General features: G+C 38.1%; 1 protein-coding gene across 1 annotated transcript; it reads right to left on the minus strand.

The window, feature by feature from the left end:
- Positions 1-4,850: 4,850 nt before the first annotated feature.
- slc6a1l (solute carrier family 6 member 1, like) lies at positions 4,851-19,263 on the minus strand. The gene is made up of 14 exons (XM_034673792.1): positions 18,870-19,263; positions 17,104-17,235; positions 15,410-15,510; positions 13,959-14,068; positions 13,688-13,820; positions 10,250-10,384; positions 10,057-10,160; positions 9,830-9,954; positions 9,102-9,214; positions 7,847-7,978; positions 7,641-7,743; positions 7,315-7,415; positions 6,190-6,357; positions 4,851-5,711 (listed from the first exon to the last, which is right to left on the minus strand). Exons 1-14 carry the CDS (start codon positions 19,105-19,107, stop codon positions 5,616-5,618), a joined length of 1,791 nt encoding a protein of 596 aa, XP_034529683.1. The 5' UTR covers positions 19,108-19,263; the 3' UTR covers positions 4,851-5,615.
- Positions 19,264-24,932: the final 5,669 nt, after the last annotated feature.

Consider the following 24,932-nt stretch of genomic DNA (forward strand, 5'->3'; position numbering starts at 1 on the left):
ATTCACAGCTTGACATTAAACACTATTAAAAGATAAGATTATGTGTAAAACAATCAGACTAAACCAATCAATCCTTATTTGTATAGCGCCAAATCACAACAAACGTTCTTTTAAGGCGCTTTTACAAACGTAGCAGGTCTAGACTGTACTCTATATTAGATTATTAAAAAAGCCCCAACATCAAGACAGGATAAGATCCAGTCCCATCTTAAGACAGGACTCAGTCTTATCTTATCTTCCACCATGATCATTGCACCTTGCAGTATTTACCAAGTAACAGCGGCAAGGAAACACTTATTTCTAACAGGCTATGTTAGACAGCCATCTGCTTCGACCAACTTGGGGCTAGAAACAGGGATGGATCAGAATTCGAGAGAGAGAGAAGATAGTGTATCTTCCTTTTACAGTACACCTATTTTATATTCACATTAGTGAAGGTAAAGAGTCAAGACTTAGAGTTGAGTTCCCAGAGGGCCTCACATTCCATATCACTACTTGGAGGAGGAAACGATTCAGCAATGTCATCAATTGTCTCCATCTCTATAGCAGTTGCGGAATCTTGATTGGTTCATACAGCGGCAAGGAAAAACTTCCTTTTCAACAGGCAGAAACCTCGAGCAGAACCAGACTCATGTTAAACAGCCATCTGTCACGACTTAGTTGGAGTTGGAAAGAGGGATAGAGGAGATTAAGATAGAGAGAGAGATGATAGTGATGAGACGGAAAGTAGTAGTAGTAGTAGCTGTTGCTGCTGGAGTCCGGCACATCCATAGCAGCAGGAGTCTGGAACGTCCAGAGCAGCAGGACGTCTACGTCAGCAGCTCAGAGGAACCTATGATACAATGGAGGTCAGGGACTCCAGAAAGGTCTATGGTTAGTAACTTTAATTGGACAGGACAAGTTAAAGTAAGTTCTGTGATGGGGGAGAGGGGTGAATTAGGATCACAGTGTGTGTCAGTGGGCCGGTTCCCCTGGCAGTCTCAGCCTATAGCAGCATAACTAAGAGCTGGACGAAACCTGAGCCAGCTCTAATAAGCTTTGTTAAAAAGGAAAGTTTTCAGCCTAATCTTAAAAGTAGAGAGGGTGTCTGCGTCCCGGACCCTGACTGGTAGATGATTCCAAAGACGCGGGCCTCACTACTGAAGGTAAAATAAAACATGGGTACAGAAAAAGGTTACAGAAACAAATGAATAAAAGGCTCAGGAATCAGAAATACTTTATTTTTTTCTTAAATAACACAGTCCAAATCATAGTCGGCACAGAAAGCATATCAATGCTTGTTTTCTGTCTCTCATTCTGTAATCACAAAATAATTGTACAGACCTAGTTTTGCCTGGTCAAAAGGGGACTTGGTTCTGGTTCTGTTAGCTTGAGTTTGGTTCTGGTTCTGTTTGCTTGAGTTTGGTTCTGGTTCTGTTCTGTTTACTTGAGTTGGTTCTGGGTTTGTTTGCTTGAGTTTGGTTCTGGTTCAGTTTGCTTGACATGGTTCTGGTTCTGTTTGTTTGAGTTTGGTTTTGATTCTGTTTGCTTAAGTTTGCTTGACTTGGTTCTGGTTCTGTTTGCTTGACTTGGTTCTGGTTCTGTTAGCTTGAGTTTGGTTCTGGTTCTGTTTGCTTGAGTTTGGTTCTGGTTCTGTTCTGTTTACTTGAGTTGGTTCTGGGTTTGTTTGCTTGAGTTTGGTTCTGGTTCTGTTTGCTTGACTTGGCTCTGGTTCTGTTAGCTTGAGTTTGGTTCTGGTTCTGTTTGCTTGAGTTTGGTTCTGATTTTTTCTGTTTACTTGAGTTGGTTCTGGGTTTGTTTGCTTGACTTGGTTTTGGTTCTGTTTGCTTGACTTGGTTCTGGTTCTGTTTGCTCAAGTTTGGTTCTGATTCTGTTTGCTTAAGCTGGTTCTGGTTCTTTTTGCTTGAGTTTGGTTCTGGTTCTTTTTGCTTGAGTTTGGTTCTGGTTCTATTTGCTTGAGTTGATTCTGGTTCTGTTTGCTTGAGTTGATTCTGGTTCTGTTTGCTTGAGTTGGTTCTGGTTCTGCTTGCTTGTGTTGGTTCTGGTTCTGCTTGCTTGTGTTGGTTCTGGTTCTGTTTGCTTGAGTTGGTTCTCAATCTGTTTTCTTGAGTTTGGTTCTGGTTCTGTTTGCAAGAGTTTGGTTCTGGTTCAGTCATTTGACTGCAGGAGCTGAGATTGAATAATAATAATAATAATAATACATTTTATTTATAAATCGCTTTTCTAAAAACTCAAAGACCCTGCACAAAGGATGAAACGTCAAATAAAACAACAGAATAATAAAAACATTAATAAAATACATTTAAAAGCAATCACACGTTAAAGGCAGTTCTAAATAGGTGTGTTTTGGTGAGTGTTTTGAAGACGGACAGGTTGGGGCAGGTTCTTATGTTTAGTGGTAAGGCGTTCCAGAGGGTGGGGGCAGCGACAGAGAAAGCTCTGTCCCCCCAGATTGGTGCTTGGTGTCAGGTGGTAGGGAGAGGAGGTGGGCATTGGAGGATCGGAGGTTACAGGAGGGGGTGTGGTGGTGGAGCAGGCAGGTGAGGTAAGAGGGGGCCTGGTTATGGAGGGCTTTGTGGGTGAGAATGAGGATTTTAAAATGTATGCACTGTTTGATAGGGAGCCAGTGGAGGTTTTGGAGGACAGGGGTGATGTGGTCACAGCATCAGGTCTGGGTGAGCAGGCGGGCAGCAGAGTTCTGGATATATTGTAGTTTGTTGGGTTGTTTTGAAGGAAGGCCATAGAAGATGCTGTTACAGTAGTCGAGTCTGAAAGTGATAGTCGTGGATCAGGGTTTCAGCGGTGGAAAAGGAGAGGGATGGACAGAGACGGGCGATATTTTTAAGGTGAAAGAAGGTGGTTTTGGTGATGTGCTTGATATGATGTTTTAGAGTGAGATGGGAGTCCAAAATGATACCGAGGTTGTGAACATGTGAGGACGGAGTGAGGGAAGCATTGTCGATGGAGAGGTTGAAGTTGCTGGTGGTTGCGGTGAGGGATTTGGGGCCGATCATTAGGAGGTCAGATTTTTCACAGTTGAGTTGGAGATAGTTTTTTTTGCATCCAGGATTTAATTTCAGTCAGGCACTTGGTCAGGGTGGAGAGGGTTGGAGCAGTTATCGAATTGGTGGAGATGTAAAGTTGGATGTCAGCGTAGCAGTGGAAGCGGAGACCATGATTTTACTGATCGGGAGAATGTAGAGAGTAAAGAGGAGGGGACCAGGGGGGGGTGCTGGAGGTGTTGAGGCTACTGTAGATGGTTTTGATTTTTGTTTGGAAGAAGAGGAGGAAAGACTGACATTTTTCAGCAGTGAATGATGAGGAAATGTTGTCGGGAGAGACAAGCTGTCAGCCATTAGAACAGTGAGGGACAAGTGGGTAGAGCAACTTCCACTACTCTATAACCCAGGCCCTAATGTCACAGTGGATGAAAGGCTAGAGGTTCCTTCCATTTTAGGCAATACATACCTTCCAACCCAGATAAATACAGCATCAAAATCTGGGCAGCATGTGACAGAAGAGGTGTCTCCTGTTAATTTATCAACATCACTTAATGAAAAATAAAAAATAAAAAATGAAATAAACAAAAATCTGTCATGTAAAACTATTGTATTTATATTTAGGTATTTCCAATGTACATTAAATAAGCTTTAACATGAATTGTCATAAAAAACGAGTGAGTTATCCTCATAGAACCATGACCTGTGAGGATTAAAGAACACCATTGCACTAAATATTGCTTTAAATGGTTAGTAATGGAGTTAATAATGAGATTAAAAAATGTTTATGGGATTTTTTTGAGTTCTGACTCTTCTGGATAATTAAACATGCCCCGGGTCAAGTTGACCCACGAACATTATTGCTGTCCCTAAGAAACGAACATAACAGGAGGGTTAACATTGTCATAGTTTAATCTACACCGTATCATCTACCCTCCTCCATTTTTTTTGTTAAAAGGGGAAGGCTGTCTGTAATGAGGTAATTAGCTGGAAAATACAATAATCCTCAGAATTAATATCAACAAAAGATTAATATTTTAAAAAAGCTAATATTAATTAATATACACTTGTATGCTTGTTTTCTCACATAGGAAATCAGACTGATAAGAGCCAACCAATCAAATCATTAATGTATCTTTTTAACCAACCACATAAATATTTTGAATGAAGCTTTTATTTTGGTACTAACGGCGCCCCATACAAGTTCACACTATGAAGCAAGTACCAAAATAAAAGCTTCATAGAGTGATACAGATATCCAAACCATAGCCTGTTAGTACTGATTCCTACAGGTTTCTAGTTAGACAGCCCTCCATAAAATGTTGGAAAGGCAGTTTCGGAGGTCATAAAGAGATTTCACAACGCATCGAGACAGAACTGACCCCATGGTACGAACAAGCTAAGTTGCCGTTGCTAGATCTGTATCGCTTTATAAAGATTTTATTTTGGTATTTACGCTAGGCAGCAGTGTGATTGCATATTAGCTTAATATTTAGGATCACAGAGCAACATTTAATATTTAGATTTAGATATGGGGCGAGGAACCATATTTAGTAACTTCCACACACACACAAATTGGTACCCCCCCCTACTTCACAGTGAGGCTGAGGGGCATGCTATTTACACCCAGCCAATCAGCAAAAATCACTCTATGTCACAGAATGCCCCAACATGGAATTTGACCAATCAGCAGAGACATGGAACACATCAAACTTCCTTTTTACTCTGAAGTTGGAAAAAGACGCTTTACTGGCACTGCCCACTTCAGTAAATAAGGTGCAACATCAAAGATTAATATTATCATTTGGATTTAACAGTGATTGTAACTTAAATACATTTCTCACAACAAAATAGATGTGAAGATCAAAATTTTTATTTTGTCATTTTTTTGTTCTGACATCAACAAAGTCTGGGCAAATCCTTAATACATCTCATTTGACTTATGTCCAGACTAACATAGATTTTGTTATATTTTATCTTAATCAACAGTATGAAACATTCTTTAAAAAAGAAATACATTACATACTTAACATAGTGACATGAATTTATTTACAGTTTAGTAATATTTCAATAAAATAAGCCGCACTGTAGGCTTACAAAATCTTTCAAATGTATCTCAAAGCAGTCGCAAATAAAACTGCAGGGCCCGCTTATTTACAGACACTTAATGGCAAAAGTGACACTAAATGGAGAATAACATCACAGTGGCTTAGCAGTTCTTTAAGCTACAATTTCACAAATAAATAAAAGTCTATATATTATAGTTATTTGCCTTAAATCAAGTCATACCAGTTTTTTATATCTTTGTAAAACACCATTCATAACTTATGTCACTTATAAACAAGGACACTGATTTGTTGAGTGGTACAGAAAATTTGAAACTAGCTTGTAGTCATACATACAGTATATATGGTAAATGTACACAGGGTCAGAGCTGATCTAAAATGTTAAATTTGTGGTTGGAAAATTGTGTCCCCATCATTGTTAGCACAATTTAATATGGAGGAGTAAAATACTAGACAAAAGTCCATCTGTCCAATTGTCAACTCTAATTTTGGACAGCAGAGAGCCATTGGCAGGCATGGGGAGAATGGCTGTCAGATTATTTTGACCTGGCTAGACAGGAGCTTCGCCCACGCTCCCTGTGCGAGTAAATTCTTCATGCCCTGATGGTTTTTTGTCCTCCCGGGAAGTTGTCATCATCCGCCAACGCTGGTCAAGCAAAGAGAATTACATCAGTCGAGATTAGTAGTGGCTGATTATATGTGAGTGGAAATTTGCGCCATATGAGGCAAATATGAATAAAGAAAATATTTGGTATAAGGCTTATTATAAATATCTCAGAGACATTCCATTTTTAATATGTTCCCTTACAGTCAACAGAAATCAGATTTTCCAGGGCACAAACAGTAACAAAGTATCTTACCTTCCTGGCCTACCTTTCTAAAATAAAAAAAACATTATAATGATGATGGCCTGAAGCCAAACTTATTAACTTTGTTTTGTTGTGATTTTCTGCAAGCTTAATAACCCTTATCCCTGAATCCCTCAACGAGCTGTTGCTTGTATTTTGTTTATTTTCAGTTTTCTATCAGTAGTTCCACATAGCTCAACTTAGCACATAAATGACTCATTGCAGACAACTGATGCTCAAAAGAAGGAAACAGTGAGTTGTGTACTGAGTTTGTACCTGCTTTATGCTGCCCTTGGTGGTGCAGAACATGTAGACCACATAGCCTGGGATCAGTACCATGGAGGACAAAGCCATGAACCAGCCAATCAATTGACCCCACAATGGATACACATACTTCCCCAGGGTCAGAGGGGTCATCTCAATGGCACTGAAGGTAAACACCCCCTAAAATAAACATTTTAGCGTGGTTATCATAGCTACAGATGCATCATCTGTATCACTCTCAAAACAACATTTATTAGTTATGTTGATATTTAAACAAGGGTTCAAAAGTCATGCTAGTTGTATCTTAGTATGAGTTATTAGACAGTAGCAAAGCTAACAAGTAGATGTTTACCATTTTTTTTTATCATAATGTGTAAGTATGCTAACAGCAAACATCCTTTAATGGCTACAAAGCACTACATCATTTCTTTGAATAGTTATTTTGACAAATTTAGCAACATTTTTAAAAGAATGTCACCGCTCTTGTTCTTACGATGAGATTGTTGTTAATTAGCAGGTGCAATATCATCCATTTTGGATTAAATTAGATAGCAAGTCAGCAGCTAATATGCTAATTAGCATACAAAATATTTGTAGTTTGTATAGATTCGCTTTTTAACCATTTCAAAGACTAAAAAGATGATGGGAATATTCTTGTGTGTACCAAAGTCCAAAATCCATTCTGAAGTTGTTTAAGTGAAGTTGTGGCAGATTGACTGACTAAAAATATTAACTCCTCCACCAATTTTGCCTGCGTGGTTAGAGACTGTACATCTTATCTCATCTTAATCCACCATGAGCATTGCACCTCGCAGTATTTAGCTAGTTAAAGCGGCTGGGAAAATCTTTTTTTTTTACAAGCAGAGAGAGAGAGAGAGAGAGAGAGAGAGAGATGATGGTGTAACTTCCTTTTACAGGACACTTCTTTTATATTCACAGTAGTGAAGATAAAGAGTTGATTTCCCCGAGGGCCTCACTGTCCATATCGCTACATGGAGGAGGAAATGATTCAGCAATGACATCAATTCTCTCCATGTCTATAGCGGTTGCTGCATCTCGATTGGTTCATAGACCTCAGCACATGGAAGAGTTTGACTGATATTGACAGCGACAAATCAATAATCATTTCCCGCCTACCAGACAGATCATCGGAGTGAAGAACATCCAACAGAGCTTCCACCAGCCATGTGGCCTGTAGCCAATCATGTCCTCGATATTCTTATAAAACCTTTCAGCTCCTGTTAAATATAAAAAGTTAGAAAGTGACAAAAAATGATTGTGGAAAATCTTATCACATAGACACATAGATAGATTTAATTTCCTGTTGAAAATCTTTCTTAATTAATTTGGTTACTTAAGTCATCTCTATCCAGATTTTATCAACTTTTTTCAGCTGCTGTTACATTTGATTTTACTTTCAAGTAATTGGTTTAAACCCTAATGGTCTAAAATAAATGTCTTACCATAGAACCAGGATATTGAAACGGTTTCGAAGAATACAAGATACAGCAGACACATCCCACTGGCGGAGTAGTAGTCAAACAGCTTGAACACATACAGACCACCCTGAAGGGAGTTAAACACACACAGTAAGACACATATCTGCTTCAAAGATATACTATCAACATTCCTCTCTTTAATGAATACACGTAAATGTATAGAGCCATACCTGTGTAATGTTGGAGAAGCCAATGATAAAGGAGAGGAGGCAGACAATAAGGATGAAGATCTTCTTCCTTTTCCGCAGCTGCAGGGGATACTCATCCATCAGAGCTGTGATGAAGCCTTCCACTGTGCAGAACTACATATGATATATGTATCAGGGCATGATATATGAACATATGATATTATAAAGAGGCATAAAGAGACATGAGTTATATTGAATATACTGAAAATGTATCATATCAATCAATCAATCAATCAATCAATCAATCAATCAATCAATCAATCTTTATTGGTAAAGCGCCAAATCACAACAACTGTTATCTCAAGAGGCTTTTACAAACATAGCAGACCGTACTCTATATTATATTATAAAAAAATACCCAACATCAAGTCAGGATGAGATTCAGTCCCATCTTACTGACAGGACTCAGTCTTATCTTTATCCACCATGAGCATTGCACCTCGCAGTATTTAGCTAGTTACAGTGGCATAGAAAAACTTCCTTTTAACAGGGAGAAACCTCGATCAGAGCCAGACTAATGTTTGAAAGCCATCTGCCTCGACGGAGTTGGGTTGGAAAGAGGGATAGAGGAGAATAATAGAGAGAGAGAGCGATGATAGTGATTAGACAGATAGTAGTAGCTGTTGATGCTGGAGTCACCTGTTGATCCATTATTTTAATGTCTTTAAAATGTTCCTGATAACAGGCAGAAACCTCGAGCAGAACCAGACTCATGTTTGACAGCCATCTGCCTTGACTGAGGTAGATGGCTGTCTAACACGAGTCTAGTTCAGTGAAACTTGACTGAGACAGATGACTCGGTCGTTTTGACTACCACAGCAGTTCAGAGGAAAGTCTGCAAGATTTAATTACAGGCTGAATAAGGTAAAGCTGCAGCCTGAGAGACAAACCCCAGGGCATGACAGGCCAAATTGTTGCCTCTTGTACTGCTCAATGCTTTCTTATAACTGCATGGATTTTACATCACGCAAATATGTTATGTTATGTCACAACAGAATGTCAAACACAGACTCAAAGCTTTCTTAGCTAGTTTTGTATTTCAAAAATATCACTGCATGTTTCTTGCCGCCAATGTTCCAGTCATTTTCTCTCCCCCCAAACAGAGACTATTCACACGAGGAAGTATTCATACTGTTTTAAAACATCTTTACAGGGAAGAGAAGGTGTGTGTTTATTCAGTTACTTTTACTATTATATAACATCTTTTCATTTTCAGGTTTACAGGTTGTGTTTGTACCTGACTGTCCAGGCCGAGCATCATGAGCATAGAGAAGAAGAGGATGGCCCACAGAGAGGACATGGGTAGCTGGGTGACAGCCTGAGGATAAGCCAAGAATGCCAGACCTGGCCCTGAATGTCACACAGAATATAACATTATAATTACTAAGTACAGCTATCAAAAATAAAAAAGTTCAAACGTGGTGTGACGTTTACTTTCACACAGCTGCAAAAACAACAAATTGACAGATGACAGTTTACTGTATATGACATACAAACCTTTCTCATTCATTCAATGTGCTTGTTCTACTTAAACCTCTTGTGTGTACAGATTGAGACTGATACTGATGCCTTGTTATGACCTACAGAATCAAACAAGACCATCAGCAACAATGTTTTAATTTATCTATTACAATTTCTAAAGCCTGAAAACCACATTGAGGGGGTAGGTGTCAGACCAGGCAATTGATAGCACCCCGAAGATTCTGTCTTTCTAAACATTTTACAGCAAATAGTATTCACATTGAGTGTCTATGTTATAGTATTAACAAAGGCCCAACAATCCCCTCTCACTGACAGAACTCGATCTAATCTTATCTTAATCCACCAAGAGCATTGCACCTCACAGAAACCAGACTCATGTTAGACAGACATCTGCCTCGACCGAGTTGGGGTTGGAAAGAGGGATAAAGGAAAATAGAGAGAGAGATGATAGTAATGAGATAAAATTTAACTATGATATTGTACCTGATGCTGCTAGTTCCTGCACAGGTTTCTTTGTGATATGGGACATGAAGCCTACAATGGAGAAGATGACGAAGCCAGCGAACATACTGGTACAGGAGTTGATGCAGCACACAATGATGGAATCCCTGCAGGAAAAAAAAAGAACAATTAGGATGTAAGAAGTTAAAAAAAATGCATGAAAGATAATGCATGAAGGATAAATGATGCTTATTACTGCTTGTACCTACTTGTAGACATCATTGTGGTATGTGTTGTAGCTTCCCAGAGCAATGAGCGAGCCCAGGCCCAGACCATAGGAGAAGAAGATTTGAGTTGCTGCATCCAACCACACCTGTCACACAGCAAGTACGCATCCATATACATGTCTGTTTGTCTATGATTATAGATGATTGATTGTGTGTGTTTGAGAGAACTTTCTACCTCAGACCGGGTGAGCTTGTTGAAGTCAGGGGTAATATAGAAGCGGATCCCGTCTATGGCTCCAGGCAGAGTGACCCCACGGAAGAATAGGATAAAGAGCATAAAGTAGGGATACGTCGCTGAGAAATACACCACCTAGTAGAAATTAAGACAGCAAAAGTTATTTTCAGGTCCTGGAATTCACATATTTTTTACGTAATAATTAAAAGTCAAATCCCTTGTTGCCACAGTGCACAGAGTGAAACATTTCTCAGCTATTAGAATAATTCCATGGCTCATCTTTGCCAAAGGATCCTGCCAGAGCCTTTAGGATATGGCCAGCTCCTCTGTAGCATAATGATTATGTTTAATTGGTAATGTCCATCAGGGCCAGGGCCTAGGGGAATTCATTTTTCACACACACATTAAAATCCAATTATCCCTGGCTGTGAATGTGTAAATGTGTTCCTGCTCACATACATCTTTTCAGCATGCTGTGATTTAAAAACCCAATGCACTCCTATGATTTTTTTTTTTGCATGAATAACCTCTGAATAATCCAGAGGTTTGGTATCGAGCGCCGTTTAAAAAGTTGTGCACACTAAAAGTAACAGCATCAACTCTCCACATTTAGCTCCAAAACAACATGAAAACGTATTGTGAATCTTTAAGTCATTTGTTATCACATTTAGAGCAATATTTGTGATAAATTATTATTATTATTATTATTATTATTATTATTATTATTTTTATTATTATTATTATTATTTTCGGTGTGCACAACTTAGCAAAGGGCGGCCCATAGTTTGGGATTAATTCATCACTTATGAAAGGTTGCTATCTCCTGTAAGTAAACTTTTACTTGAGTAAATTTGTGACAGAGTTCAGTGGAGTAAATTGAAGTCTGTCCTTATGAATGTGATCCCATACTGTGACACTTGAAACAAAATAAAGATAAAAACTTACAGTTGTCGAATATTTCTAGAGTTTACTGTGTAAACCTTTAAAACTACTTGTCATGAGTTGAGTTTTAGCCTTGTGTTTCCTCCCTGTCTGTTGTCTGTATTATATGTTATCCTTCGTCTTCCTTGCGTGTAGTGATCCATGTCTTGTGTTTTAGTCAGTTCTATTGTGTCCCTGTTTTATTTTGTAGTTCTTGGTCCCTGCGTTTCCAGTTTAGTTTTACTTCCCGCCCGTGTGTGTTTCCCTCCTTTTTTGATTAACCTGATTAGTTTCACCTGTGTCCTGTGTTTCACAACTGTGTTGATTACTCTGTATTTAGTTCCTCTGTTTCCTCTGTCCTGTGTTGTTGCTTTTGGAAAAGGCCAAATCTCTGATAAAGAAGGCAGTGAGGGATTTGTGGCAGAAAAAGTGTGATGAAGATAAAAAAGAAAGGCACTTCTACAGTACTCATAAGTCAACTGATGTGAGGGCTTTTAAAGGGAGGAATAGAAGAGAGGAAGTGATCATTGCATGACTAAGATTGGGATATACAGGACTAAAATCAACGTTTTATTTAATGGACAAATGTTCGTCGGAAAAATGTGGTGTGTGTAATGTTAAAGAAAATGTTGATCATGTTGTTATGGATTGAAGCAAATATTACATATTGAGGAGGGGATATCATAATATAATATTTGAACTAGAGCGGAGATGGAGTTTGCAGGGGATTTAAGGGAAGAATGATAAGATGAGAGAATGCTACAAGGCTCTTTTAATCTTTCTGAAAATATAGGTTTCAATATATATGTACATATGTGTATATTTGTATATGTATGTATGTATATATACACATGCTTATCACTTCCCAGTGGGCACTAACTGGCATCTGAATGTTGATTTGATTCTCAAAACCTAATTTTGTTAATATGTTCTTTATAACATCAGATATTTGACAGACATATTGCAGTATTTCTCCAAAGCTAATATGAATCGACACAAAGTTGTAGTTTCAGCAAATTGTGTGAAAGAGTGATGAATCTTGTGATCGAGGAAGATTCAAATTCAAATATAACTTGCCTAAACAAAGAAGATAAATTAAGTTGAACAATTTTTGAATGAATTTTAAAAAAAGAAAAGTGCACTGGGCAGGCAAAAACTAAAGCTTAGGCTAATGGTAGTCCATCCAAAAGAAGTCATGGTAGTCCATCCTGATTTTACCATTACTTGTCATGTGATAACATTTATGCTGGTGATCAAACAGGGGAGTAAGGGGGAGTAATCCCTAATGAAAATCTATCTGATAGATGTTGAGATTGTGAGAGCCATGACCCAGTTGTCCAAAAGTAATCTGATTGTTTTTAAGCCATCCAATTGGATCCAGTCCTGAAAAGGCTTGTTTCAAAAGTTTTAAAAAAGGATTACTAAACCAGATAACCAATCTAATCTGGGTTTTTAACAGAATGAAACTTCCAATATGTTTTGTTAGAATTGGGGTTGGGATAATTTGAACCAAGAATCAGGACAAGACTATTAAGTAAAATCCCTGTTAAGGCTTGGACTCAGGCTCAAATACTGGATGGAGTATGTAATATGATATCGAGCACCATTTGTAAAGTTGTACACACTAAAAATAACAGCAACAATTATCCACAAAAAAATGTGTTGTTACAAATATATTGAAGTTAAAATCACTGTTAAATCTAGAAGTTAAATTTTGAATCTAAATGTTGATTGATAAAAGATAAATCCAAAAGTTGATTGCTAAATCTAAATGTTGATTGTTAATGTTAAATCTAAAAGTTGATTGTTCATTTTTCAAATTTAAATGTTAAATGTTAAATCTAAATGTTAAATGTTGCTCTGCAATCCTAAACATTTAGCTAATATGCAAATTCACACTGCTGCCTAGCAGAAGTACCAAAATAATATATAAGATACAGATATCCCAACCATAGTCTGCCAGTGGTGACTTCTATGGGTTACTAGACAGGCTGCCAGCCATCCATAATGTACACTGATTTTACAGAAAATGTTTGAAAGACAGTTTTAGAGGCCATTAAGAGATTTCACAACGCTCAGAGACATAACTGATCCAATCTATGGTACGGACAAGCTAAGTTTGTATTGTCTGTATCACTTTATGAAGCTTTATGGTCATTTTGGTATTTCCGCAGGGTGGCTATGTGAATTTGCATATTAGCTCAATATTTAGGATCGCAAAGCAACATTTAACATTTAGGTTTAACATTTAACATTTAGATCTAAAAATTAACATTTAAAATGTATATTTGTATTTAGAATTTGGATTTAACAGTGAAGCATTTGGACTTAATAGTGATTTTAACTTAAATATATATATAAATATATACACTCCGGCATCAGCAGTTACACTTCCTTAAACTGCATTATGTTCTCGCTTTTCTGAAGTATGAATAGGAAGAACGTATGCTGTAAAACAGAATAAGATTTCAGAAAAGAAAGGTAAAAACAGAGAAGAAGTTGGAAAGATTTCCTGACCTTCCCTGTCCACTCCACTCCTTTCCAGATCGAGAAGTACACGAGGATCCAGGCCAGCCCTAGAGTGCCTACTAAAGGCCACCGTAGCTCCCCTGGCTCCTCCAGACCGCCTGACATCTGATGCATGTTTCGCCTACAGGAACAAACACACAGAGTTAGGACAGGCATATAAGCACAAATAGCTTCCAGAAAAAGCTTCAACACTCACATATTCTTGTAAACACACACACACACATATTCAGTATGACAGGGTCATATCTTGCTGACTTACTCCCAGAACTCTGTGACAGCGCTGGTCAGGTTGGTGGTGTCTGTCAGACTGTAGTTGGAAAAACATTTCTCTGTGTTCCAGGGGTTATCACAGCTTTGCCAAGGCAGCTCCTGCACACAAAAACATGTGCATGTATAAGATAAAATCATGTAGCACTCAAATGTGATATATGGCAAGCTATGTGTTTGCACAAAAATTCGTACCCATATATGTAAGATGCAGCATTATGATAAACATTCAAACAAAAAAAAATGTATCTTCCTTCACTGTAAAAATAAATATCAGATATGTTAGACAATAATGAAGTGTCTTGTTTTTTTCCTTTTTTGTCCACTTTGGCGTCGCAAATACAACTTGTAAACAAAGTCCTGACATGCAATCATAATTTGGTTCATTGCAATTAAGGTTGAGATTGAGAGCAACAACCAAACCCAAACAAAGCCATCAAGTATACACCACAGTACACAAAAACAATACAAACAAACAAGAGACTAAAAAAAAAAAAAAAAAAAAAGGTTAGAAAAGAAGGGTTGGACTATAAATGACGATCACCAAACAAAACACACACAACAAAAAATAAATAGATAAAGAAAATAAAAAAGATAAACAAAAAACAAAACACAGAATAAAACAAACAAAACAAGAGAATAGACTGTTATGGAGGGGATTGTCAAGAAAGAGAAAAGAGAATAACACAATAGAAAGAGAAGATAAAGACTAGAAGAGACAAAAATGCTTGCTTCGTCTATTTTTCTAATTGCAATCTTACAATCACCAGCAACTTTTTTTCAGGCTGCACTTTGAGTCTAGGTAGGCAGCATTTAGCTCCGATATTGTGAATAAACAAAACATTTAAGTTTAAACCATTTTAGCCAAAACAAGTCACTCGAGGCAGATGGCTGTCTAACATGAGTCTGGTTCTGCTCGAGGTTTCTGCCTGTTAAAAGGAAGTTTTGTTAAAACTGACTTCTATGCTTTTGGAGCCAGCCCCGAAGTGGACATTTAAGGAACTACATTTAATTGTATTTATTTATTCAACTAACACCAAAGGTTGTTGCTTGGTAATAATGTTACATGCTATGCTTACTTTATTATTAAATATAGTTGTTTTATTATTGCTAAAATGTAAAACTGCTGATAATAAAGCAAAATGCACCACTTGAACTGGAACTGGGACAGACTTTTTTTTTCACTGTCTCTTCATCTGAAAAGTATTTTTGCACTTCTTGGATTCATTGATGTATAGCAATGAAATCATGAAAAATGTTGGGACTTTCCAAAGCAGCTTATTTAAAGAATAATCTATAAAATGTGTGTATCTGTATTTATCATCAAAAACACTCCTAATTACCTTTCCATCAATCCACTAATGAATTATTCCAATTACAAGATTAGCTTAAAATATTTGCATTTTTAATTTAGGCTTCTTTATGAACCATTATTCAACATACCGAACCAAAAGAGTTGAATAAGTAGTAGAGTGCCCAGGCAATGATGATAATATAGTAGATGTTGAGCCAGAAAGACAGGACAACTGAAGCTATTCCAACACCTGAAGAGGAAAAGAAGGAAAACATTGGCAATTTGCTATACAACGATTCAGAGGTTAGCTTCCATGCTATTAAAAGAAGATGGGCATATGAACAAACACAACAGATAATAGCAGACTGTTGTTCTTAGCACGTTAGTGTGACCATCATGGTACCATATCGTAGCATTTTTTACTGTATCAAGTGGTATGGTATGGTTTAGCATGGCATGGCATGACATGACATGGCATGGTATGGTATGGTGTGGTTAAGCTTGGTATGGCATGGTATTATGGTATGGTATGGTTTGGTATGAAATGGTTAAGCATGGTATGGTATAGTATGAAATAGTATTGCATGTTATGGTATGGAATGGTTAAGCATGGTATGGTATAGTATGAAATAGTATGGCATGGTATGATATGGTATGGTTAAGCATGGTATTGCATGGTATGGTATGGCATAGTATGGTTTAGTATGGTATGGTATGGTATGGTATGGCATAGTATGGTTTAGTATGGTATGGTATGGTATGGTATGGTATGGTATGACATGGTATGGTATGGTATGGCATGGTATAGTTTATTATGGTGTGTAAACATGGTATGATATGGTATGGTATGGTATGGTATGGTATGATATGGTATGGTATGGTATGATATGGTATGGTTAAGCATGGTATTGCATGGCATGGTATAGTTTATTATGGTATGGTTTAGTACGGTATGGTATGGTATAGTGTGGCATAGTATGGTTTAGTATGGTATGGTATGGTATGGTATGGTATGGCATGGTATAGTTTATTATGGTGTGGTATGGTGTGGTATGGTATGGCATAGTATGGTTTAGTATGGTATGGTATGCTATGGTATGATATGGTATGGTATGGTATGGTTAAGCATGGTATGGCATGGTATGATATGGTATGGTTAAGCATGGTATTGCATGGTATTGCATGGTATGGCATGGCATAGTATGGTTTAGTATGGTATGGTATGGTATGGTATGGCATGGTTTGGTATGGTGTGATATGGTTTAGTATGGTATGGTATGGCATGGTATAGTTTATTATGGTATGGTTTAGTACGGTATGGTATGGTAAAGTGTGGCATAGTATGGTTTAGTATGGTATGGTTTAGTATGGTATGGTATGGCATGGTATAGTTTATTATGGTATGGTTTAGTACGGTATGGTATGGTATAGTGTGGCATAGTATGGTTTAGTATGGTATGGTATGGTATGGTATGGTATGGTATGGTATGGCATGGTATAGTTTATTATGGTGTGGTATGGTATGGTATGGTATGGTATGGCATGGTATGGTTTGGTATGGTGTGATATGGTTTAGTATGGTATGGTATGGCATGGTATAGTTTAGTATGGTATGGTACGGTATGGTATGGTATGGTATGGTTCAGCATGGCATGGCATGGCATGGTACCATGACTTGCATTTTCCAGCCCTAGTTGGAACAGCATTAGACTATCACTGTTATTGGTACCAACAAGCTAAGGCAGCCAAGATCCCTAAATGGTAGACAAAACAATTTAAAAAGAAGCAAAAGAAAAAAAAATTTCAGTGTACCAGTATCTTCCTCTCATTTTCCACATCTTACCTTTCATCATAGGGAGGAGCTTCCACACTCCCAGCCCTCCCACTGAGGTGAACTGTCCCAGAGATGTCTCCAGGAAGAAGAGGGGGATCCCAGCAAACACCAGGGTCATGAAGTACGGGATGAGGAAGGCCCCTGATTGATTTGAAAAACAAAAGTGTAAGCAGTCACAGAGTAGATTCCAATGCTAGAAGTCAAACCTGGGGCCATTATGTAATGACCATTGCTTCAGTTTTTTAGGGTGCACACTCTGATGAGGGCATACATGACTTCAAATCTGGTTTGGCAACTTTGAGGAAAGCTGAAAATCTTTCGACAGCAAACTTTTGAAAAAACCTGTAATAGTTTGCAAAAGCAACAGTAGGGGGGAAAAATCTCACACAGGAGGCACCAACAGGGAGTTGGGGTTTTCCCATAGAAGCTCCATACAGGTAAAGATAGGAACAGGGAAATAGGTTTACCTCTAGATATGTCTCCCATTGGGGTGAGAAACAACCCAATGGAGTCCCAACTTTGAAACAAAGTGGAAATTGTACTTAGGCAATACAAGGTAAGTTAGGTGCTTCCAAGTAAGACATTAATAAAGATAAGAAAACAAATTCCACCCAAAATATCAGACACAAGTTTAAAGTTAGGAAAGTGCTGGTAAATTAAACGCATTGATTAGGAACAGATTCAAAAGATCAAGCAAGTTCTGGCTGACATTTAGAGTTCAGAGACTTTAGGCCTTTAGGTCAAATTTGGTCATGCCTGCAGTTTGGTCTCCTGCCATGGTAGATATAGACCTGATCTACTTCAAAAGATAGATAAGCAAGAGCAATTAGAAGCCAAGGCTGGCTGCTCAAACTGGTTCTGGAGGAGATTCAGAACCATGAAGAGGCTGAAAGTTGTGCAAAGTAGTCTCTCGGGCAAAGCAGGACCAGTGGAGGGAAAGTGTTGAAAAAATAAGGTTTGTTCAGGAGGTTGTTGATGATTGCTAGGTCATATCGTATTTGAAGCTGCTTGTTGGTTGACATGCTGCTGGCATGCTATAGGCTTAGTTAGCTTGTGAAGTCAACAAGTTGTTCCGTTCATTGGGTAGTCAAAAGGTTTGCTAGTGAGACTGATATGTTGTAACCCGAACAATTTGTGAGAGGTATCTGTTTGTTTGCCAAGATATGAAAGTTTAGGGTGATGTTAGGGCAGTTGTTTGTTGGGTGAAGAAGAATGTCAGCTAGCTTGATATAGTGCCAGCTAGCTGCCACTGCTAAGTATGATGTTAAAAAACACTTTGAGATTTGCTCTTAATGTAAAGTGCGTTGTAAATAAAACGTATTATTATTATTATTATTATTATTATTATTATTATTATTATTAACTAGCAATATCAGAGTCCTTAGTTGAAAATGCTACATGGATTGAGTGTATTCAGATGAAGAGGGGTTGTCTTACAACAGTGAAACACCCTATTCAGCCCTCTTTTGGCCAACCTCAATGAAGCACCAGTTTACCATACAAGTGCTAACCAGATAACCCTATTGACCAGCTAACTCTACACGGGCACTGTTCCAACAAGATATTTTACACTTACAGAATCAACACATGGTGATGTAGCAGGAAGACTAAATAAGTCAAGTGGATGCTGTGGGTTGCTGGTATTTGAAGACCTGGGATTGGGACCATGGGAACATTTACTGAGAAAAGGTATAGTACAAGCTGTACATTTCTTAAATCCAAACAGACACTATGCCCCAAAATTGTTTAAACTGATAGAATATTTCATGTCTTACCTCCACCATTCTTGCCACAGAGATAAGGGAACCTCCAGACATTCCCAAGGCCAATGGCATATCCCACACATGACAGCAGAAAGTCAAACTTTCCTTTCCAGCTTCCTCTGTCCGGTGGCTCTTCTTTTGTCTTTTCATCTGCAGGGGCTGCCACTGCATCCAGTTCCTCAAAGGGAACTGCCTGTTTGACCTCTGTTGGGGAGTTTAAGTCCACAGTACTCTGTCCAGTCTTCCCCATGGTGGGATCACTACAGACCAATGGGGTCAGAAAGTCACTTGGTCCTCACAGCCTGTAATGGTGTTGGGTTTAAGTCTGAATTTCGGTGCGGGGTCTCTCTTCACTGCGTAGGGTTCTGGACCAGTTCAAGACAAAGTGGTGACACTGGATGTGTAGAAAAGCTGTAGAGTGTGAGAACACAACAATTTTGGGGTATTAAATATTCTCAAATTAAAATTAACTGAGGTTGAAGCACTTTTATGGTCTGCCATAGGCCTTTATTAACTTGAGTCACTATTAAGCTGCCAAAACCAAAGCTAATGACAACCACATAAAGACCAGCACATAAAATTAAAAGATATAAACGTCTAGTTTTAAACCACGGGCAAATTTGAACTGCAGCCCATTTTAATCCAGTAATGCACACAGGCCACCCACTAATAATTCTTTACCAATCCCATTGCACATAGCAGTGTCTTATAGTGGTTGCCTAAATGCCAGTATTGTTCTGACAAAGTAAGTGATTTATTTATTTATTTGTTTATTTATGTAAAGCTATTTAGCCGTACTACAGTTAGCTATTAGCTAATTCACATCTGTAGTCCCTGGGAAGGAGACAGAGACAATGCCTCTATTAAAATACAAAAATTAAATTGTACAAACAGCTACACGATAATACATTGCTATTATACAACAACAGGGGTATCTTCACATCACAATGAACAGTACAATATTACAATTTTAAAAGCTAATTAATTAATTAATTAGCATAATGTTAACAGTTAGCTGTGACTACTAACTGGTTTCAAATAACAGAAATTTAGTCTCAGAACATGTACAGATATTCATAATTTCATTTGGGAAAGTTACTCACATCCATAGTAACACTTTTGAACAAGTTAGCTCAAATGCTGCTGTATTGTTGTACTAGTATATTTTAGGTTTGTTCTATAATCAAAGAGAATCTGTGAAATGAAAAAACATCACATTAGCAGAAGTTAGCTGTACTCCAGAAAATTTGTAAATTTGTTTTATAACTTGGTATTTTCTAAGATGATAAACTTACAAGTTTTGCCCAAATAAGGACATGGCTGACTTGATTGACAGGCGGGCACCCTGTAGCTTTTAGCGAAAAGGCTAAAGGCCGCCTCTTTACCTCACACTAACTAAGTTACCTTGTGTCCAGCATTTCCAATATGGCACCCTCTGATAATTGGCTTAAAAACAGCGCTCAGGAACAGATGGGTGATGTCACGGATACTATGTCCATTTTTTTATACAGTCTATGCTTATAACACTATGTAATAGAGATGTTAGCGAAGAAGTGCTGTAGCTAGCGTCAGCTGTTTCTATAATAGCTAACTGGTTATGAAATAGATTGTTGTACATTAAACGGAGGCCAGTAACCCTCTATTTTTAATATCCTTTGTCTATTCAGTTGCTAATCAAGAGGAATTATATGTTCAATGTACATTACATTTTTGTGTGTATATTTATTGTTAACCACCCATGTTATAAGTAAACCTTCAAATTAAAGAAAATAATAATTGGCCTCATATGAGCATTTGGGTAATGCCATGTAGTTCATTCTTGTGAAAACTGTACAGTGAATATTACTCCAGAAATCACATTTCTATTAATAATTACAGTCATTCATTGCTGCTTAATTATCTGTCACTTCCTGGCTGGATGGTCAGGAGGGGGAAGTTTAATGATTAGCAGATTGATTGACCCAGAATTTTTCTAAATATTTCCTGTGAGAGGGAAACATACTGTCTACCCAAACATGATATTCAATGGAAAACCTACTGCTCCACAGATGAGATTTCTCATTTTGTGTTTATTCTGCATACTTATAATTAACTACACAACACTGACTGAAAAAGCCTACTGAACCTTTAATTAATAGTTTATTCACAGTTAACTGCAGTTTCTTAACAAATGCATATTTTATGGCTTACTCACACCTTTAGTCTTTGAAGATGAATAGAGAAATAACTATTAGTGTGTTTTTGTATGCAGCAGGCAGTGAGCAACCCCTGTTCAAGAAATACAAAAAAGTTTTAAATGATCATTGCTATATTTAGTTTGATCAATGTTCATTAAAAAAATATTTCCTGCTATAAAAATGAGTCATGTTTCATGTTGCGTGAAAATAATCAACTTCAATTGGGCATGAGAATTTGAAATGATCAAAAATGTACTTTCAAATTGTTACCTGGTTGAGTTTGTGTCTATCAGCTTCAAAAGCACCCCGATTCAAACACATCAGAGATTCCCTTTGAGGATTTTGCCCATTTAATTCAAAGTAAATGATGCTGCTTTTGACAAAGAGGACTTTTATAGGCTGTTTCTTATCATGGCATTCAGACAAAGATTTTTTTTTTTTTATCTTTTTCAACATTCCAGCCCTAACTTTTAATTGAGTTTCATCAAGTTGTGCAGAGGAAGTCCATGGAGCTAAAACAAACTTTGTTGACCCTAGTTGTTGACCTTTTCTGATGATATAAAGTTTTAAGTAAAGAAAGGAGAAGACAGGATTAGATGAATCCTACCTGAAAGATTTCCAAAGCCTTTGTCAGGTCATCGGCTTTAGTTTTCTGCACCGGCGCGAAAAAAATCCTGAAACTTCAACTTTACATCCAAAGAGAAAATGACCATCTTTGCTTCAGCTGTGAAAAGCTCCAAGTTGAGGAGAAGTCACAATGTATCTGCTGCCTGTAGATCTGTTTTTCAAATTTAAAGCTCTTTCCTGTATACTGGTTTTTCGTAGGACCTGTGGCTGTTCCTGCTGCTAGTATCGAGTGTTGGATAATAAAGTTCGACATGTGTGTCTGCTTTGATTACTTCTCAGTTGTGACTGGTGAGGCCCGAGGCCATGGGGGGATATGTCAATCGCCCAACTGTGGTGGGGAACTCTGGTGGCAGAAACAGTGTGTGTTTGTGCTTTATGCATATGTGTGTGTTTCATTAGCCAAAGTTAGCACTTGCCAGCTCTGTTACCATGGTATTTCCCAAAAGAGAAGGGCCTGATCAGTGAAAGAGCACATGGGGTTGATGAAAATAAAACAAGCGATGACTGTTGGCAAAGACCCTGGAAATGTATGACCACAAATGCGATCATGCCAATATCCGATGTAGCTATCAGCTCTCACAGGGACCCAATATTTATCCTCAGTCCTCCCTTTTTGCTAGGCTTCACAAACAGCTGCCATATTAAGCCCTGATGTCAATACATACACAGACATGTCCACACAGACAGGGACTTCAAAATATATGATCTACCTTGATAAGCCCCTAAATAGTCTTTTTTTTTCATTAAACTCTTCTCTGTTGACAAGCAATGTGTTTACTCTTAGTCAGTTATGAGTTACTCAAACACTCCAGGGTTTTAGATTAAATAAGTGTCAAATAATGCACGTGAATTATCATTTTGATTGCTAGGAAGAGTTGTTTCTCTCTCAAGTCTCTAGTTAAAGTTGACCCTTTTCGGGCCTGGAGGAAGTACTGAGAATCCGCATAGATCTGTGTAGCTCCCTAACCTACGCAGAGGCCTACGCACAATGCCAACGCGCACCTCCTCCAAAATGTAATGCAGCATTGTATTTCCTGCATTTACAGCACTTCCAGTTATGCCACACATCGATCTTGTATTTCATCTCCTTCGACGTTCCTCTCTATTATTCCCTGTAAACATTACTGTATGTAAACAGCAACATGTATCAGCTGTAAATTAACATAATATGCATGGAATTGCTGGGAAAAAGTAAACAGAAAATGTAGCTGGGCTGTATACGGGCGACCTAACTATCAGAGAGACCACACTGCCCTGAAGCGTTTCAGCAGAGTTATGCTGGGCGACAGGGACACTTCAGCACATAAGCATGTAACGCTCATGTTAGCATGGACCACTGCTGCCTAGGGTCAACGCAGAAGTATAAACCAGCCTTAAGAAGTACATAATTTGCATTTTTACATGAGCAACTGTGGGGAACTTTTGGTTTGTGTCAGTGACAACAAGGTCTTTTCTGATTTTGTCCTATGAATGTGCAATTTGTGTTCCTCGATATAAAAAAATCTCAACCTGCTTTCTTTTGAAGGTTCAATGAATCAAACATCAACTAATTTGCTGTGGAATGTGAAAAAAGACTGTATCAGCAGTAGGGTTGACCCCAAATAGTCAAATATTTGACGATTCGTTCTAACGAGCCTTAGTCGACTGCCAATCTCATAGTCGAATATTTGCATATGAATCGTGGATCATTCCATTCAAACCATGGGGGTGCTCAATGTCTAATTTTACATTATTTTACTGTTTCCCGTAAAAATAGTGTCTCATATAGCCTATTTTTATATAAATATAGACTTATTTAATGTAATTCTGAGAACAGCTCTTGAAGTGTTAAATCTCCTTAAAGTGGTAATTAAATCTCCCCTGGTAATTAAAGGTGGACTCTCCCATTTAGCGGGAGCTGTGGAGCAGACGTACCTCAGCTGGCCTTTAAATCTTTCTACGTTCATGGTAGCTCAAAATGTCAGGAAATAAAACTTCAGTTGATCCTAAAAATAGTGATGAAGATGAGGAGCAGCTTCATGAAGAGGGCTGTGAGATCAAGGATTACCGGACCACACAAAAACTGTACGGGGCCAAACGAACGAGCAGGAATACCCAAAGCTGTCTGAAGCCTCAAAAACAATCCACAGCATCCCATCCACCTCCAAGCCATCAGAGAGGATATTCTCAAAGGCAGGATTTACAGTCAACAAAGCAAGGAGCGCACTTCTGCCCGTACACATGATGGTTTTCCTCGCGTACAATTTGAAAAGACTTAAGCGGACAAAGACGCGATGAAAGACTGTTTTAAAAGGTTCTGTTAAGAGATTTAAAAACCCTTTAGCTGGTTCAGGTTTGATTATGAACATTACACAGATGTTTAGCCTTAAGTTGGACAAACTACCCTCCGCAGCGCTGCTCTCCGCTGTGCGAACACTGTTTAAATATCTCCTGATTCCTTATTCTATAACGGCGCATTGTTCCATGTTTAACGGATGGTGGCCTTATTTGAGTTTTCTCTCCTTCACCTCGTTGTTTTTGCAATATAGATTTAAAAAATCTAAGTTTTATACTTATAATATTCTGTTGTCCCTTTTACTTTAAGCTATGAGTCTCTTAATTGTAAATGGTTATGCGTAATATTGTCATGCGGTCACCATCATGCAGACTTTGGGTCAATAAGGAAAAACAACAAACAAAATCTGATGAATCAGATTCGACTAAGCAAATCCTTAGTCGGGCTCACCCCTAATCAGCAGCATGCAATCAACCACTTGGTTTGACAACTTGCACAACCGGTGGTTTCTGTCGCGAAAAATAACTACATAGGATTAGTCACTCTTCTTGATAATGGTGTTTTTTGCTATTGAAGTTCATTTACATAAAAAAACGTAGATATTTATCTACGTTTTTTTTGTCAACCAGTTAAAATTGCTCACAGGAGCTTTAAATTGGTCGACACAGGGTTTGTAAAAGTGAGATTAAACAGTATTAGAAGCCTTATCACATCCATAACAAGTCCATCAGATAAGCAGGTCTGTGTGATCTCTGCTGTGGTTTATCATCCACATGGACCTGAATGATGATAGCTGGCTGGATTGCAGATGTCAAAACTGATTTCCATCAATGTGTTAACAGCATTCCCTGATCAATTATTATTCCAGAGCGTCCACAGCTCTGTTTATTAATAGGGATTGAGTATTCGGGTGATAAAGGCAGGATGACAAGTACAGCGTGCTGTTTTGTAGAGTTGTGCACACTGAAAATAACAGCAGCAATTCTCCTAATTTAG

Source organism: Notolabrus celidotus, chromosome 21 (assembly GCF_009762535.1).
Source record: "Notolabrus celidotus isolate fNotCel1 chromosome 21, fNotCel1.pri, whole genome shotgun sequence".
Lineage (NCBI taxonomy): Eukaryota > Metazoa > Chordata > Actinopteri > Labriformes > Labridae > Notolabrus > Notolabrus celidotus.

Coding starts and splice junctions, on each gene's coding strand:
- slc6a1l (XM_034673792.1), bottom strand. CDS start 19,107: ATGGGGAAGACTGGACAGAGTACTGTGGACTTAAACTCCCCAACAGAG. Junction 17,236..18,869: donor CTGTGGCAAGAATGGTGGAG/GTAAGACATGAA, acceptor CAAATCAATCAG/GGGCCTTCCTCATCCCGTAC. Junction 15,511..17,103: donor GCTCCTCCCTATGATGAAAG/GTAAGATGTGGA, acceptor TTTCCTCTTCAG/GTGTTGGAATAGCTTCAGTT.